This window comes from Giraffa tippelskirchi, chromosome 11, assembly GCF_054371585.1.
Source record: "Giraffa tippelskirchi isolate mGirTip1 chromosome 11, T2T-mGirTip1v1.2.pri, whole genome shotgun sequence".
Lineage (NCBI taxonomy): Eukaryota > Metazoa > Chordata > Mammalia > Artiodactyla > Giraffidae > Giraffa > Giraffa tippelskirchi.
The window spans coordinates 149,064,330-149,079,101 of record NC_137285.1 but is presented as its reverse complement, the minus strand read 5'-3'; the positions used below and the strand labels follow the sequence as shown (position 1 = coordinate 149,079,101).

Below are 14,772 nucleotides of genomic sequence, written 5' to 3'. Positions count from 1 at the left end.
ACTCAGAATTGGGTAATTTCTCACCGAGAGCCTGCTACCAGCCATCATTAACTGTTGTGTAGATTAATAAGATGAATACAAAGAACAATGAAATGGCTGAAAGCATAGTAATCCAGATTTCATTCTCACATGGAATCTTTCCTTGTGACACCTACATTTTGTCCCTAGATACATTTTGTCACTATCTTCTAATAGTAAGAATATTTACATTGATTGAATCCTGTTAAGTGCTAGGCAATATTGTAATATCCATTTGACACATTAAGAAATTGAGGCTCATACACTCTAGTTAATACCCAAGATGACTCAGAAAATAATCAAATCTTACTTGGCATAGCTGGACTGTGCACAACTTGAATAAGAGAGGATTATTGTTTGAAAAATTGCAGCAAAGTATGGATAGACTATGAGAGTGAAAGGATTTGGGGAAAGAAGCAAATGAATGAGTGAGTGTATAGGATGTTCCATTTCACAGTTATCTTCAGTTCAGTTCAGTCGCTCAGTCATGTCCGACTCTTTGCGACCCCATGGACTGCAGCACGCCAGGCCTCCCTGTCCATCACCAACTCCTGGAGTTTACCTAAACCCATGTCCATCGAGTCAGTGATGCCATCCAACCATCTCATCCTCTGTCATCCCCTCTCCTCCTTCCCCCAATCCTTCCCAGCATTAGGGTCTTTTCCAATGAGTCAACTCTTCGCATGAGGCGAATTGCAACATATGCTCCTGTAATCAATACATAGACCATTAACTCTGTCCTAGTCATAATGTGTGAAAGCCTACAATGCCAGTTTTCATTATCACTTCAGTTTGATAATGAGTTCAAGGGAAAACTGATGGCCAACTGATATTGAGTAACACCCAAAGTCAGTTATCCAGTACAAGGTGGAGCTAGAATTTGCATCCAAGTGTCCCTAGTCTGGAGTCACACTTTAAACAATTACTCTCTGATGTCTGAATTTCTATAGTATCCCACTGTCTGGGAATTACACATTATATGTATCCTGTTATCCTCTGAGACTACTGAAACCTAGAAAATGATGCATTAAAGTTTGTGTTGCTAGAATATAATGTTGTTCTTGATATAATGGTCTTCCCTGTAGCTGAAAGGGTCAAGAATATGCCTGCTATGCAGGAGACTTGGGTTTGATCCCTGGATCAGGAAGATCCTCTGGAGAAAGGAATGGCGATTCACTCCAGTATTCTTGCCTGAAGAATCCCGTGGACAGAGAAGCCTGGCAGGCTACAGTCCATGGGATAGTAAAGAGTTGAACATGATTGAGCAACTAACACTAAACCTGATACAATGGTGGTAATTGCAATGAAATGAATTAAATTATAGTAATCTATTTTATTGCATGAATTTTCTTTGTTTTTGAAAATATGAATTGGGAGGCTAAAAAAATCTCACTTTAACATTTATTGATTTTGATTTTGTGGCCTCACTGCGTGGCATGTGGTATATTAGCTCCCCAACCAGGGATCAAACCTGCGCCCTTGCTTTGGAAGCACGGAGTCTTAACCACTGAATCTTCAGGTAAGACCTCTAACAAATCTCATTCTAAGAAGTCTCTACAATCATCTTGAAGATGTCTGTTTACGATTATGAACTTAAGTTTCAATCATTTATGAGGATAGATGATTGGGTTATATTATCTTCAAAATTCTTTAAGCTAGCACATTCTGCGTTTCTACCACTATTTAAAAATTCACTTTTGTTGTTATATCCATGTTAAATTGAGCAAATTCTGATATAACGTATATCTTGGGCATAATTGTGTTTCTAAGCACAGTTACAACCTGATCCTCTTTTCTCATTGATACAGTGCGTTTTCATAATGCATAAATAACCCCCATGGAGAACAGTACAGTCGTGACTGAGTTCATTCTTGTCGGGATAACTGATGACCCACAACTGCAGATCCCACTCTTTCTAGTGTTCACGCTTATCTACCTCCTCACCCTGGTTGGGAACCTGGGGGTGATCACGCTGATCCTGCTGGACTCTCGTCTCCACACGCCCATGTACTTCTTTCTCAGCCATCTCTCTCTGATGGACTTTGGTTACTCCACGGCCGTCACTCCCAAAGTGATGGCTGGATTCCTCATAGGAGACAAGGTCATTTCCTACAGTGCTTGTGCTGCTCAATTTTTCTTTTTTGCTGTCTTTCTTGCTGTGGAAACTTTTCTCTTAGCTTCAATGGCCTACGACCGTCATGCAGCAGTGTGTAAACCACTCCATTACACCAATATCATGACACCAAGGGTGTGTGCATGGATGGTCATAGGATGCTATGTCTTTGGCTTTCTCGAGGCCTCCATGCACACTTGGAACATATTCAGTCTCTCTTTCTGCAGCTCCAATGTGGTTGATCACTTTTTCTGTGATGCTACTCCTCTCCTGGCTCTCTCATGCTCAGACAGCAACAGAAGTGACATAGTGTTCTTTGTTTTGATAAGCTTCAATATCACCTTTACTCTCCTGGTCATCTTGATCTCTTACCTGTTTATCTTTGTCACCATTCTGAGGGTGCGCTCATCTGAAGGACATCAGAAGGCCTTTTCCACCTGTGCTTCCCACCTCACTGCCATCTCCATCTTCTATGGGACAGGCGCCTTCATGTACCTACAACCGGGCTCCCGCCATTCCATGGACACAGACAAAATGGCGTCTGTGTTCTACGCCACAGTCATCCCCATGCTGAATCCGCTGATCTATAGTCTGAGGAACAAAGAGGTCAAGAGTGCCTTAAAAAAGGCTGTGGGGAAAGCAAAGTCTTCTCTAAGATTCCTATCTTAATTATATAGAAACAACAGTAGTGTGGTTTCATGTACCTGAATTCAAGCTAGGGAAAATACTGACTTGCTAGGTCAATAATTATCTAAATTTTTTACGTCCTTTCTCAAGTTCTTTTTGAGTCTAGGAAGCAAACATGTGGACAAAATGAGATCTCAGAAATAATAACTTTGGAAGATTCGACCATGAATCTTTGTATTTATATTTCAAAATTTATAATTTGTATTTATATTTCAAAATAATTTATATTTCAAATTTTGTTATAAATTAATTTTTACTGCACATTTGTTTCCATAATCACCCACATTAATATGTATATTTATGCTTGTATACATATTTAAGTACATGTCTACGTGCATCTTACCCATGCAAACCACATGAAACTCACATACTCATGAGTGAACAGAAAAATGAGTTCAAGAGACAAATGGGACTTGTCTAGTTTTATAGTATAGGTTGAAGCATTGGTTTTGGTGTCTGATAATACATTCTTAAATATTAACCTGCATGTTTTTAAATAGAAATAAACATTTGGTATGTGAATTAAAAAAAAACACACAACTCTTTATTTGAAGCTATTTCATTTTAATACTTAATATTTCTCCCGAATATCCTCTGCTCTAGGTTTACTATGGAGTGCTTTTGTATTATTCTTTTTTCAACGATAATAAACATCATTCTATGAACCTCTTTTTAAAAATTTTTCTTTCATTTTTTCATGGCGCTTCTGGTCTTCATGGCTTCATGCAGGCTTCTCTAGTTGTCATGAGCAGGGGCTGCTCCCCAGTGCGGTGCACAGGCTTGCCACTGTGGTGGCTTCTCTTGTTTCCGAGTGCAGGCTCTCGGGGCTGGGTTCAGTAGTTGCGGCACGTGGGCTCAGTTGTTGCAGCTTGCGGCTCTAGAGTGAAGGCTCAGTAGTTGTGGCTCATGGGCTTAGTGCTTGGCAGAATGTGAGATCTTCCCAGACAAGGGATGGAAACTGCATCCTCTGCACTGTTAGGCAGATTCTTAACCACTGGACAACTAGGAGTGACCCCATATGAACATCTTTATTTAGCTCAGTTTTCGTCTTTATTGACATATTACCCAGACTCTCATCTTCATGTGACAATTTTAATGAAAAAAGAATAGCAGAGTATAAGATAAGGGAAACTAATGAAAACATGTTTCAATTCACTGAAATAAAAATAACAACTTTCAAGTTTGCAGTAAACCTTGACTCTTTGTCTTCAGATGCTCAGCCCAGGACACATTTTATGTTCCTTCCTTCCTGTGTACAGTCAGGTCACCAACGGACAGATCTCCATTCAGGCTCAAATTAGAGGCTGAACTGACTGATACTTACCACACTAAGAATAACCTAGCATAGTTTTAAAATTTGGGTATATTAGAACACTAAGACTCATTCAGAGATATGATAATAGTCATAAAATATCTTTTTCAAAGAAAACTATCAAATTAATTGAATCTAAAGGGAATTTCTTTGAATTATCATCTCCTTATGTAGTGGTTTTCCCACGAATATCTTTTTCTAGGCTAAATGAATTTGAACACATATATAATATAAAACATATGAAAATGTATATTTATTTCAAAGACATGCAAATGTCTGGTACATCTTTTTTTCATGTGATGTCTGAAATCTAACATTGAGTGCTCCTGTGGTTTGACTTGAACAGCCAGCATGTCCCATTATGGAGTGACAGAGGTAGTTAAGTATGCATCCCTCAGAACCGAGTGAAAGATCATAGGAACAGATTATCTCTCCTAATAGGGAGGGAATATCACCTTTTAGGAGAAAAGGAACCGGGTTCTTCATTTTCTGTGAGTTATCCTTATAAAATGGGAAAACCTCCCTGGAGATTTAAGGGTGAAGAATCTTTTTTGGCTATGCAATTTGCAGATCCCAGTGGAAAAGCAAAGACGTTGAGTCCCTTGATCAAAATGTATAGTAATTTTAAGTTGTCAAGGGTAGAGTGTTAAACCCAGAGCAGAACCTTCTAAGCACGAGGTCTGAGTGATGGCACCGCGTTCATGCTCATGAAGCCAGCCCTGAAGAGTCCTCCCCTTCTTAGATATAATCTCTTAAAAATTACAGCCATTAATATTTAAAGTTAAGTTAGTCTCCACTTTTTAGGTCATCATGAAAATGCAAATAAAAATAACAATGAAAGAACACTGCATATTTTTCAGAATGGCCAAAGTCCAGAACACGGACAACACCAAATGCTGCTAAAGATGTGAACAGTTGAAAAAATATTACCATCTTGAAGAAAGAGATTTCTGTGGAACACATTTTGAGACAAGTAGCCTTATTGCGATCCACTTTCTACCATATATCAGTTATTCTGTACTGTGTATGAACACCCTTCTTAGCAGAAAAGCGTAAAGTTTAAATGTAATATTAATACTTCGTATTTCTATCGCCTGAATCCTCACATACACCTCTGCTCTGGGTTTTTTCCAAGTTACTTAACTTCTCAAATGTGTTTATTTTTTTCTTTCTCATTTGTAGAAGGCAGTCATAATAATGTCTACGTGGGAGTTTTTTGTGAGTGCTGTGTTAGGTAAGGCCTGGCATATATGTTCAGCAGCCATATATTATATTATGTATGTTATTTGCATAACATACATGAAAAAGTGAAAGTGAAAGTCGCTCAGTCGTGTCCGACTCTTTGTGGCTCTTTTTCCATGGACTGTATAGTACATGGAATTCTCCAGCTCAGAACACTGGAGTGGGTAGCTTTTCCCTTCTCCAGGGAATCTTCCCAACCCAGGAATCAAACCCAGGTCTCCCACATTGCAGGTGGATTCTTTACCAGCTGAGCCACCAGGGAAGATCATAGCATACATAATACTATATTATATATATATATATATATATACACACACACACACACGTATTATACTATTAGTGAAGGCAATGTTACAGTCATTCTAAATGCTAATAGCACCTGAATTGTACTTCTCTGACCATAATCATCACATTTTATTTGCAGCATAATAATTTGTATGCATTTTTTATATTCCAGTTTAAAATGTGAGCTTCTGTATTTTCTGGAGAAAAAAGGCTTTAATATATTGTGTGTTCTTAAGGAATCTTTGTAAGTTAATAAAATAATAACAATAACCATAATAACATTTTTGAGTGATTATCACTTTAGGCACTGCAATGAGATAACATATAAAAATTACCTTCCAAGCATATTATGATACAATGATGTATATAGTAACATCTGGTTAATCTTATGAAAATGTTAAAGGTTTCATAGTACAAAGCATAGAATCTGGTGTTTAAATTTAGTTATGTCTGTTTGCACTTTATATGCTCATATGTCTGATGCGATATGGAGAGTCTGCACCGTGAACTTAGAAGAAAGATTCTAATGCATTTCTGGCAATAAGAGTAGAACTGTTTCTACCAGGACAAAAACAATAAACACCAAACATTGTTAGGCTAATATTTATTGAAAGATATGTGCAGCCTGCATACTTCGGTGTATGAGAATTCTATTCGGTCATTTCTCAATAGAGTACATATTAACTCCCCCCAAATCACATGGTAAATCCTAGGAATTACTCTACTGGGGCTTTTAAAACTCACAGACGGTTGGGAATAACTTTAAATATGATGGATTCTCCTTGAGAAATAGCATATGACTTGGCACACAATGATACAGATTCCTAAATTAGTGAGAATAAAATGTACTCCAATCTGAAACTAATTGCCAACCCCGATGGTTTTTCCTTTATGTAGGACAAGAGTTGAATTATTCTTACCAGTTGTCCATGCCTTTCCTACGATCCACGCCAATCATTCCACCCGATAATTTTGTTTTGTTTTGTTGTTAAATTAATTATTTTAATTGTCCTCCTGATAATTTTGGTGTTTGGGATGAGCGTTTTTGTTTGTTTGCATTTGTTTATGAATTTTATTCTGTGAAGAACACTGCAAACAAACTTCCAAGCAACATGTCTTGCTAACTATGGGCAATCCCTCTGGCTTATTTAGATTCTGACAACTTCTTTGACAACTTGAATCCTTACCATAGCTTTTCAGTTTGTGTAGTTATTCTCATGTACATATATTCATCCTTTATGTATTAGCTGAGGTGTTGATTCTTCTGAGAAAACATTCTGGCCTGTCAATCAATTTAAGGTAGATTTTTTATCTTATATGGGTACCTGTTCTATTTATAATTTTATATCTTTCTTTGTGAGTTTGTTTCATGTTTGTCTTCTCCAGTAAACCTATGCATATGACACTAAGCACATGTTTCTTTTGCTTGGATATGAACAACCAAGGCTAGGACTATGGCTACACTCATTTGGGACCAATACACAGTTGAATGAATGATAATTCTAATCAATAGTTCAAATGTTTCAGATGAATTAAGGCATGAAATTCTCTCTGGGATCCATTTGGCTTAAATGACAGACCTCTCTCCCTATCCTCCCATGTTTATGTCAAAACTGGGCCCTAGAAATAAAGATGTAACCTGATGTTAGCATTGTCATAGAGAATTAATACACATTATGTTAATACGCTAATGATCTCCCTCCACAAGCAGAGCTGGATTCCTGTAGACACATTCACTATCTGTTCTCCAGCAGTGAGATTAGGACCTGTTGTCGCTCTCATGGGGACTTTGTCCCCTGAGAAGTCCATGGGTGTATCTTTCTCTCTCTTCCAGTTTCCAATAGCTCCATTTGGCCTTCTAGTGAAGGTAACAGACCAAGTGCTAGAGCCCCTTGACCATTCATTCATTCAAATGATTGTCAATACTTGTCTAACAGATATAATGGCCTTACCCAACCGAGATGTACAGGGAGCCTGCAGTAATGACCAGGGCAAATAATCATGACTTGGACTGTGATGATCACCATTTTCAGGGCGCTACAGGGATTCTCTTTTTTTCTCATGACAGCAGTGGTCTTTCAGGGAGGGTGTTGTTTGGGGCTGCCTTTCTAATATCTCCATTTTCTAGATGAATATATAGTGGCTTAAGGAAATTAAGTGATTTATTTACTAAGAAGAAGACAGACTGTGCAAGTCGTGTTGACTACTTTTCTCACATTCAGTAGTTTTTTGTTTTTTTTTTTTCCTTTCAAAATCTCTCTTTGCTGTGAAGAACTTTTTCCTTTGGTCAAAGACAGGACATTTCAGTAGAATGCTTCTCTTCTTTTATGGACTGAATTTCTGATATGAGATTCATATGCTAAAGTGTTGAATTTGCCTGTTCATTGTCCAGGGAGCCAGGTAAGCCTCCAATTAAATCTGCAATCTGTATAAATTTTTCAAGGCAGAGGTAACCAGAAAAATACATCAAGGCACCTGTTTCCATCTCTATTTATTCATAACTGAATACTGAACATTTTGAATGGAATGTTACTATGTGTCTATGATTTTTAAATAGGAGACTGTGTCACCAACACTGTAGAAATTCTTAAGGAGGACATCTGGAGTCTCTGGCTCCCCATGTTTGACCATGTAGAACTTGAACAAGTTGTTAAATCTTTCTCATTTTTAAATTTCCTCTTTTGGAGTATGGTAATTGGTAATTTTAGCTCCATTAGCTAATCCTAATGTCTTTGCATCTTAATTGGAAGATTTATTAAAATCTGGAGAGCACGTGACAGTATTTGTGAGAAGAGTAGGAACAGAGAGTGATAAGTGCAGGAGGTTCAGGCTGATAGACCTGTTGTAAAAATGCACTGAAAGAAGAGGTGTAAAAATCACACCAGAGGGAAGAATTTACAGGAATGAGGAAACCTGGGTTACAGTTTTCATTCTTTTTTAAAAAATATTTGTTTATTTTTGTTTATTTCACGGCACCAGGTCTTAGTTGTAGCACAAGGATCTTTAATCTTCCTTGCTGCATGTCAACTTTTATTTGCAGCCTGCGGGATCTAATTCCCCAACCAGGAATCAAACCTGGGCCCCCTGCATTGAAAGTGCAGAATCTTAGCCAGGGGATCACTAGGGAAGTCCCCCAGTTATCATTCTGAAGCTTTGCTGGCATTAGGCACCCAGAATTGCTATTAGATATATTGCCTTAGAGAAGGCAATGGCACCCCACTCCAGGGCTCTTGCCTGGAGAATCCCAGGGACGGCAGAGCCTGGTGGGCTGCAGTCCATGGGCTCGAAAAGAGTCGGGCATGACTGAGCGACTAACACTTACTTACTTAATATATGAGTATTGATTTAGGTAAACAATAAACAAGAGGGTATCTTCTCTGGATAATAATGCCTCCCAGTGACCTCCCTAACACCAGCAGCAGGGTCAGGAGGCTTCCGTCAAAACCTCCACCCTCCCTTTTCACCCCACAGCCTCGTAGCCTGGTCATCACCACCTACTTTGAGACTATTCGATTCCCTTTACCAGTATGTCACTCACCACGAAACTGAGGAATCTCAGGTCAGCTCATAACCCCTGTTAAATGATATCCACATCTCTTCATATCCCTCTTTCTAAGCCCAGCAGCCACTGGTGCCCACATCCTGAAATCACTCTACTGTTTCTTCTGGAATTTACAGTCATCAGCATAACCAGTATACACTTAACTGCTCCCTGGAAGTTCCCTTAACCTACTTGCCCAACTGAAAACTGTGTCCCGGGACAGGGCTTCCCTAGCACTCATCTCAGTGGTGACAATTTTCTTTCCTTCTTCCCTCTTAAAGCTGTATTGTTACATGATCTTTGTAACATTAGCATACCCTGATTTTTTTGTTCTCCAATCTCTTTCCTTAAGTGGTGTCATTTAGTTTTGTGGATTTCACGTAATAAGAGAAGGTTAAACCATAGCAATTGCCAATATACTTTGATTTAATAAAATCTGATGCAACAAGTCCAATTGTTTACCCAACCCTTCTAAGTTAGATGGCCTAAAAAGTCTCAAACTCACCACGACTAATCTGAAATCATCTTTCTTGTTCTTTCTCAAACAGCTGCTTCTTCTATATCATTCCCTCTGCTGCTGCTGCTGCTAAGTCGCATCAGTCGTGCCCGACTCTGTGAGACCCCATAGACGGCAGCCCACCAGGCTCCTCCATCCTTGGGATTCTCCAGGCAAGAATACGGGAGTGGGTTGCCATTTCCTCCTCCAGTGCATGAAAGTGAAAAGTGAAAGTGAAGTCGCTCAGTCATGTCCAACTCTTCGCGACCTCATGGGCTGCAGCCTACCAGGCTCCTCTGTCCATAGGGTTTCCCAGGCAAGACTACTGGAGTGGGGTGCCATTGCCTTCTCCGACATCATTCCCTCTAGGACTATACAAAAAAAGGAATCAACACTGTTCCCTCTAATGTCCTACACTGAATGTATTAGGAAATCCAGCAGGCTCTACTTTTGAAATCACACTCATAACTGGATTATTTTCACTACTTCGCACACTATCACCTTGCTCCAAGTCATCATTAACTTCTGCATAGATTAATGAGATAAATGCAAAGAAAAATGAAATGGGAGAAAACACAGTACCCCACACTTCATTCTCATATGGAAGTTTTCCTTAACCTCATTGACGTTTTGGGTCCCTAGACAGATTCTGTCACTATCTTCTAACAGTAAGAATATCTTTATTGATTGAATCTGGTTAAGTGCTAGGTGATATTCTTTATTCCATTTTACAGGAGAAACCTAGGCTCAGACACCCTAGTTAATACACAAGATGACTCAGAAAATAAATCAATTCTTACTTGGCATAGCTGCCAAGCTGTTCATGACTTGAGTAAAAGAGGGTTATTATTTGAAAAATTAGAGGAAAGCATGGACAGAATATGAAAGTGAAAGAATTTGGGGAAAGAAGACAAATGAATGAGTGAGCATATAGGATGTTTGATTTCAGAGTTATCTGGAATTTCTCAATTATAACATCCACTTCTGTAATCAATGCACAGACCAATAACTCTGTCCTAGTCACAATGTGTACAGCAACCCACTCCAGTATTCTTGCCTGGAGAATCCCCATGGATAGAGGAGCCTGGTGGGCTATAGTCCATGGGGTCACAAAATGTCAGACTTGACTGAGTGACTAAGCACAGTCATAATGTGTGAAAGCCTACAGTGCCAGTTTGCATTATCGCTTGAGTCTGTTGATGAGTTCAAGGGAAAAATGATGGCTAAATGATATTAAGCAATACCCGGTCATCTCATACAAGGTGGAGATAGAATTTGCACTCAGATATTCTCAGTCTGGACTTACACTTTAAACTTTTACTCTCTGATGTCTTTATTCCTAATACAGGAGTTTCTACACAATCCCACTCTGTGGGAATTACTCATTCTATGTATCCTATTACCTGTGAGACTACTGAAGCCTTGAACATGATATATTAAAATTTGTATTACTAGAATAGAATACTGCTCTTGATACAACAATGGTAACTACAATGAAATGAATTAAATTACAGTAATATATTTTATTGCATGAATATTCTGTTTGAAAATCTGAATGGAAGGATAGCAAATCTAATTTTAATTAATTTATTTACTTTTCTTTTTTGGCCATGCCATGTGGAATATGAGCTCTTTGTTCCAACCAGGGATCAAACCTGCACCCCCTCATTGGAAGCATGGAGTCTTAACCACTGAACCACTAGGAAAGTTCCTCAACAAATTTCATTTTTAACAGATCTCTACAGTGATTTTGCACAAGTCTCTTTGTTCTTATGCCCATGTTAAATTCAGAAATTTGGATATAAAGCATAACTTGAATGCAGTTATGGTTCTGAGCTCAGTTACTACCTGAACCCTCTTTTCTCATTGATACAGTGCGTTTTCATAATGCATAAATAACCCCCATGGAGAACAGTACAGTCATGACTGAGTTCATTCTTGTCGGGATAACTGATGACCCACAACTGCAGATCCCACTGTTTCTAGTGTTCACGCTCATCTACCTCCTCACCCTAGTTGGGAACCTGGGGGTGATCACGCTGATCCTGCTGGACTCTCGTCTCCACATGCCCATGTTCTTCTTCCTCAGCCATCTCTCCCTGGTGGACTTTGCTTACTCCACGGCCGTCACTCCCAAAGTGATGGCTGGATTCCTCATGGGAGACAAGGTCATTTCCTACAGTGCTTGTGCTGCTCAGTTTTTCTTTTTCGCTGTCTTTCTCATTATGGAAACTTTTCTCTTGGCCTTAATGGCCTATGACCGTCATGCAGCAGTATGTAAACCACTCCATTACACCAATATCATGACACCAAGGGTGTGTGCCTGGATGGTCATAGGGTCCTATGTTCTCAGTTTTCTGGAGGCCTCTGTGCACACTTGGAACACATTCAGTCTCTCTTTCTGCAGCTCCAATGTGGTTGATCACTTTTTCTGTGATGCTACTCCTCTCCTGGCTCTCTCATGCTCAGACAACAAGAGAAGTGAGTTGGTGTTTTTCATTTTGACAGGCTTTAGTATCATCTTTTCTGTCCTGGTCATCCTGATCTCTTACCTGTTTATATTTGTCACCATTCTGAGGGTGCGCTCATCTGAAGGACATCAGAAGGCCTTTTCCACCTGTGCTTCCCACCTCACTGCCATCTCCATCTTCTATGGGACAGGCGCCTTCATGTACCTACAACCGGGCTCCCGCCATTCCATGGACACAGACAAAATGGCGTCCATGTTCTATGCCATAGTCATCCCCATGCTGAATCCGCTGATCTATAGTCTGAGGAACAAAGAGGTCAAGAGTGCCTTAAAAAAAGCTGTAGGGAAAGCAACGTCTTCTATAAAATTCATATTTTAATTATATAGGTACAACAATAAGGTGGTTTCATACAGGTCAGATCAAGTTAGGGGAAGTATTGCTAGGCCAACAATATGCAAATTTTTGATGTACTTTCTCGAGTTCTTTACTAAGTCTATGATACAAATGGCTTAAAAATACGATATCTCAGGAATAATCGCTTAGAAATATCAACCTTGAACCTAGAAGTCTTAGTACATAGTTTCTTCTTAATTACATTTCATTATTTCTCGTGATCATCCCCAGTCTCACTTTATTCAATGCATATTTAAATACATGCCCAAAGAAGCATCATTTATGCAATCCAGTGTAATTCACACATCCATGAGTGACAGAAAAATGAGTTCAAAGATGAATGGGATTAGTCTATTTTCATAGTAAAATTTAAAGCAATGATTATGATATCTGATAATTCATTCTTAAATTTAAACTTGGTGTCAAATAGTCTGGGTATAGTTCAGTTCAGTTCAGTTGCTCAGTCCTGTCCGACTCTTTGCGACCCCATGAACCATAGCAGGCCAAGTTTCCCTGTCCATCACCAACTCCCTGAGTCCACCCAAACCCATGTCCATCGAGTCAGTGATGCTATCAAACCATCTCATCCTCTGTCATCCCCTTCTCCTCCTGCCCACAATCTTTCCCAGCATCAGGGTTTTTTCAAATGAGTCAGTTCTTCGCATCAGGTGGCCAAAGTATTGGAGTTTCAGCTTCAACATCAGTCCTTCCAATGAACACCCAGGACTGATTTTCTTTAGGATGGGCTGGTTGGATCTCCTTGCAGTCCAAGGGACTCTCAAGAGTTTTCTCCAACACCACACTTCAAAAGCATCAATTCTTCGGCGCTCAGCTTTCTTCACTGTCCAACTCTCACATCCATACGTGACCACTGGAAAAACCATAGCCTTGACTAGATGGACCTTTGTTGACAAAGTAATGTCTCTGCTTTTTAATATGCTGTCTAGCTTGGTCATAACTTTCCTCCCAAGGAGTAAGCGTCTTTTAATTTCACCATCTGCAGTGATTTTGGAGCCCAAAAAAACAAAGTCAGTCATTGTTTCCACTGTTTCCCCATCTATTTGCCATGAAGTGATGGGACCGGATGCCATGATCTTAGTTTTCTGAATGTTGAGCTTTAAGCCAAATTTTTCACTCTCCTCTTTCACTTTCATCAAGAGGCTCTTCAGTTCTTCTTCACTTTCTGCCATAAGGGTTGTGTCATCTGCGTATCTGAGGTTATTGATATTTCTCCCAGCAATCTTGATTCCAGCTTGTGCTTCTTCCAGCCCAGCGTTTCTCATGATGTACTCTGCATATAAGTTAAATAAGCAGGGTGACAATATACAGCCTTGATGTACTCCTTGGTTTATTGCTTAATTTTTGTTTGTTTCTGTTCTTGTTTCAGTGATAATAAACATCATTATATGTCATCTTTAACTAGCTCAGTTTTTGTCTTTATCAACTTATTATGCAGAAGTTACATCTTCATATGACAATTTTAAAATATCAGACCAATACTCTGAGAGAAATAAGAATAATGGCATATTTTAATTCACTGGGGAAAAAAAACACAATTTTAAAGTAATCCTTGACTCTATCTTCTGATGCTCAGCCTTGTACTCCTTTTATGTTCCTTCCTTCATGTATGCATTCAGGCCACCAAATTATAGGTTAGCATTCGTCAAATTAGAGGTTTACCTCGTTGGTCCTTGCCAATCTCCAAGAATAATCTATCCTAGTTTTAAAATTTTGGCATATTAGTACACTATGAATCATTTGGAGTTATAACAATTATAAAGATACCTTTTAAAGCAGTTTGAAGACATAACATCAATGCATGACAAGTTTGATTTATTCCATGGTCACGTGGATGGCTCATCATACAGAAATCAATGTGAGACACGACATTAACAAAAGAAAAGTTTAAAAATCACATAGTAGCCTATATGGGAAAAGAATCTAAAACAAAGTAGATATTTGTATATGTATAACTGATTCACTTTGCTGTATATCTGAAACTCACACAACAGTGTAAAACAACTACACTCCAATAAAAATTTTTTTAAATGAAAAAAAATTTTTTAATTTCATCACATGATAATCTCAATAGATGCAAGCCAATAATTTGACAAAATCCATTGTCCATTCATGATGAAAAAAAAATCTCATCCAAGTGGGTAGAGAGGGAACAACTCTCAACATGATAAAAGCCATTTTATAACAAAACCACAG

General features: G+C 38.8%; 2 protein-coding genes across 2 annotated transcripts; both read left to right on the top strand.

The window, feature by feature from the left end:
* The first annotated feature begins 1,855 nt into the window (after nt 1-1,855).
* Nucleotides 1,856-2,800, top strand: LOC145527063 (olfactory receptor 5B12-like). The gene has a single exon (XM_081544370.1). The coding sequence runs from the start codon at nt 1,856-1,858 to the stop codon at nt 2,798-2,800; it is 945 nt and encodes a 314-aa protein (XP_081400496.1).
* An 8,798-nt stretch (nt 2,801-11,598) lies between these two features.
* On the top strand, nt 11,599-12,543 carry LOC145527053 (olfactory receptor 5B12-like). The gene has a single exon (XM_081544297.1). It carries the CDS (start codon nt 11,599-11,601, stop codon nt 12,541-12,543), a length of 945 nt encoding a protein of 314 aa, XP_081400423.1.
* The last annotated feature ends 2,229 nt before the right edge of the window (nt 12,544-14,772 follow it).